Source organism: Alexandromys fortis, unplaced genomic scaffold (genome assembly GCF_014885135.2).
Source record: "Alexandromys fortis isolate MF-2015 unplaced genomic scaffold, M_Fortis_MF-2015_v1.1 scaffold_51, whole genome shotgun sequence".
Taxonomy (NCBI): domain Eukaryota; kingdom Metazoa; phylum Chordata; class Mammalia; order Rodentia; family Cricetidae; genus Alexandromys; species Alexandromys fortis.
Genome location: NW_026067925.1, coordinates 1,643,432 through 1,647,779, shown reverse-complemented (window position 1 = coordinate 1,647,779; position 4,348 = coordinate 1,643,432). Strand labels below are relative to the sequence as shown.

Sequence of the window (4,348 nt, the reverse complement as noted above, 5' to 3'; positions counted from 1 at the left end):
CAATATGATTTTTTTTCCTAGATCCATCATTCGCATGCAAATCGCAAGATGTCATTATTTTTTATCGCTATGTAGTACTCCATTGTGTAAATATACCACATTTTCTTTATCCATTTTTCGGTTGAGAGGCATCTAGGTTGTTACCAGGTTCTGGCTATGACAAACAATGCTGCTATGAACATACTTGAGGACATGTCCTTGTTGTGTAATTGAGCATCCTTTGGGTATATACCCAACAGTGGTATTGCTGGGTCTTGAGGTAGATTGTTTCCTAATTTTCTGAGAAATCTCCATACTGATTTCCAAAGCAACTATACAAGTTTGCACTCCCAAGAGCAATGGAAGAGCATGATGAACATGGAAGATTGGTATTATCCACTTACAAAAATATAAAATGATGGCACCAATATTCCCAAACCAAAATCATTCTCAGTAGATAGCATTTTATTAGATTACATCTAACAACTTCATATCGGATGACAATTCACCAGGTACCTAGGAATACATTTTCTAAAAAGATTACATCAAAGTATCCACCAGTAAGTTAAATTGCTTAAATTTAAGCACTATAGAAATAATTTATTAACATTTTTTAATCCACATGGAATGCAAATGCTACCTGTTAAAATTTCCCTGGATAAAACCATCAGGGCCAGAGGGTCTCCACTCGACTGTGAGTAGCAAGATACCCATAATTGAATTCTGAAGAACATATTAGCTTATCCCACATCCCTGGGGAGTTGGGACGGACTTCTATAATTAAGACATATCTCTTGGTTAGATTCGTTAACTAGAGAAGAGCATCAAACCTCTCTCCCACTTAGCTGAGTGTCAGAGTGTATGGATCTACCCTAATTGGACAATGGAAAATTATTTGCACTCACAGTTTTGCCTAAGAATGTATTTTCTTAACTCTTGTGCTTCTAAATGGTTATCAATGGTCAATTAGGGAAATCAATATTCATAAATAATTTCTTCAAAGACACTCTGTTCATTCTCCTAATGGTCCGAACTAAATTCTTAGCAAAACAGAAACTCACTTGCTGCCAACCTAGACAAATCCCAGCAGTGGTATTTTCAGGATGTATAATGTTTATGCATAAGTACAATGTCCACTAACAATAACAGAGGGTGACTTTTATAAGAGATTTCTATTGGTGTGATCATATCTGGCTCTTACAATGGCCTTTTAAGTGGATTAAATCATTTCTCCCAATTTGTATGTAAGTAAGAAAACAAAGTCATAGAGGTCACAAAATTGGTAAGTTATAAAACCAAGACCTGGACCTAAACCTAGAACCTCTATATTTAGCCAGTCTACTATATACCTTCCCTAAAACAATGATTTAATGAACCCCTTCCCCAACCCTGAATAAGGAGGGCCTTATGAAATAACTTCAACATTCACCCAGTTCTGAAAGACCATGGTAAAGGGTACCTCAGGAGTCTGTTTCTTTGAGAAGCCAAACAGAATGAAACAAACGTATTCTATCATGGGACTTGACTACAGAATCATGACTCTCAATGATATTTAGGGTTTTTTCCCCCAAACTGGAATTCTAAAAGTGTCAAACCCCACACCTGAACCCATGAATGACCAGCTATCTCCAAAGCAGGGCTGTGCCTCTCAAAGAGACTCATCACAGGAGATTTCAGCAGCAGAAGGCAGAGTAGTATGGATATGGTCCTGCAAGGCAGCAACATCAGCTTGAACTCAGACTCTTGATTTCAGAGTGTTGATAATGAAGTTAGTCATGAAACAGCCCCAATTCATTCAAACCATAGTGGCTTTATTGACTTGTGGGAAGTTCAGATACAGATTTTATTCCAGAAAAGAACTGACTCTGAGCACAGTGCAGACAGCGATCCATCTCTCTGGGTTGCCTAAACAAGACCTTCATAATGGCAACACTAGTTTACATGCAACATGGATAGAAGAAATTTCACAAAGTCCCACCCCTGTATGAAAGCCACAGGCAATCAATGGCTGCTGAGAAAAGGAGAATCAGTTTTCTTCAGGGGCGTGCCACCCGACCCATAGGTTATCCAGTCCCAGGTGGTCAACCCTCAACAACATCCATGCAATGCTAAATGGATGATAGATAGATAGATAGATAGATAGATAGATAGATAGATAGATAGATGATAGATAGATAGATAGATAGATAGATAGATAGATAGATAGATAGATAATAGACAGATGATAGATAGATAGATAGATAGATAGATAGATAGATAGATAGATAGATAGATAGATGATAGATAGACAGATGGTACATATTGTATGTATTTATGTGTATGCATATAAAACTAATAAATAAGAGATCAAGACACAGGAGGATTTGGAGAGGGATAGGTAGAAATGAAGTAAATACAGCATTCATGTATAAAATTCTTTAAACAAAAAATTTAAATAAAAAATTCACTCTTCTTTTTGTATGTCTGTTTTCTCATCTATGTGAGAGTGAGCGATTGTTCAAAATTCTTTCAATTAAAAATATATATTAAAAAAGTGAGATGGTGTGGCACAGACCTTTAATCCCATTACTTGGGAGGCAGAGGCAGGTGAATCTCAACGAGTTCAAGGCCAGCGTGGTCTACAGTGCAAGGTCCAGGACAGCAGGGCTGTTACACAGAGAAGCCCTGTCTCAAAAAAATCAAAAACAAAAATATGCAACTTTCTGGTTCTCTTTGATAAAGATTCCCAGTGTGATGCACAAACTGCAATGCCATACACTTCGATGCCATGCCCTGCTGCCGAGGAAGGCAGAGCAGGGAGGTGGAAGGGCCATATTCACAGACTAGAGCTGCAGCATCTGTTGGTGTTAAAAGGTCTATAACCAAAGACAAGGGAGAGAATGTAATCCCAGGAGGTGTCTCATGACTCACAACAGTAGGTCAGGGCCACAGCTGGGACCTGATAAACACGTCACCCTGTACTGCATACTTGAGTGTCTGCCAGTTCAAAACATTGGGGCTGAGTGTCCCGCCAACATACACTGTATTGATCTGTTCTGGAGATAGCACAGTGTCCCACATGTTCACATCTCCAATGTCTCCCACAAAAGACTGGTTTACATCAAAACTACCACCATATGAGTCCTGCTCTTGCCCCAGGATGATGCTTGCGTCTGTCCCCACAGTGTAGCCCTTTTGCAGACTTTTCCGCACCTTGGGTTTCCCATCAACCCAGAATTCTACAAGCCCCGTAGCAGACTCCCAGCTGGCACAGATGTGTGTTGGAGATTCAGGAATTTCAGAAGCCTTGAACACTATTTCAGGCCCACCCACTCTAAATATATACCCTTTATCCTTACTCCAAAATATGAGAATGGCATTAGAGTCTTTCTTGGTAGCATAAGAGAAAATACTGAAGCTGCGGGTTGTGCTCAGATCTGTGTAGATATGGAGACACACAGTGAAGGCTGTCAGTGGTTTCTTTGACAGTGCATCCAGGGATACATAGGAATTGGCTGACTCTTTGGGAAATACGAAGGCCGTTTTAGACATGTCTGTGAGACAGAAAACCAAAAAAGGTGAGTAGTTTCTCATATAACAATGATATATCCCTCATTTACAAGTAGAGTTTGGGATCAAGATGCATCTGGCCTTTTCCTAGGTTACACAAATACACATCTGTACCCGATGCTGCTTCTTGAATTCCATATGTTAAATATTAGGCTCTCATCCTTCTCACCCCAGATCAAATCTTTAGAATAGCTCCTACCTTTCTGGACAAAGGCCTGAGAGAAGCTGATCAAGATCAGTGAGTAGCACAGAAGCCTCTCCATGGCTGTTGATGCTGCTGGGATCTGGATTTCTCCACTACGAGGACACAGTTGTATCTGACAGAGCAATGATGAGAAGTCCTGGATCCCTTGCCTCAGTCCCAGCCCATTCTTGGATTTATAACTATAGCAGATGGAGAGGCTGGACCACTTTGTAAATGATTTCCTAACACTGCCTCTTGGGGCAAATGTCAGACCACTGGGAGGAAGGGAAGCCAAAATCATCTGGAACAGAGAAATCGATGTGGGTTATTTATTACAAACTCTTGTGACCACTGAATCACCAGTTTCTCGTGACAGGAAAAATGAGGACGCTTCCCAAGGCTCCCCTTTGCCTATCTAGGTTAAGAAAATAATGGGAAATCTTAGCTTAATAGATGAGCACTCGCGTGTGTGCATATGATGCCTGCATCTCCAGCATCTGCTAACCACTTCCGGAAGCTGTTCTTTTACGCTTTGGGAAATAAAGAAAATTAGCATGACATTCTCAGCACCAAAAACAAACTTTTCTTAGCCAACTGCATAGACTTATCAGAGGCGTTTGACTGAAGGGAACAGGT

At 40.2% G+C, this 4,348-nt stretch overlaps 1 protein-coding gene across 1 annotated transcript; it reads right to left on the bottom strand.

Annotated features, from left to right (window-relative positions):
• Positions 1–1,769: 1,769 nt before the first annotated feature.
• Crp (C-reactive protein) lies at positions 1,770–3,960 on the bottom strand. The gene is made up of 2 exons (XM_050142880.1): positions 3,728–3,960; positions 1,770–3,512 (listed from the first exon to the last, which is right to left on the bottom strand). Exons 1-2 carry the CDS (start codon positions 3,789–3,791, stop codon positions 2,899–2,901), a joined length of 678 nt encoding a protein of 225 aa, XP_049998837.1. The 5' UTR covers positions 3,792–3,960; the 3' UTR covers positions 1,770–2,898.
• Between the last annotated feature and the right edge of the window lie 388 nt (positions 3,961–4,348).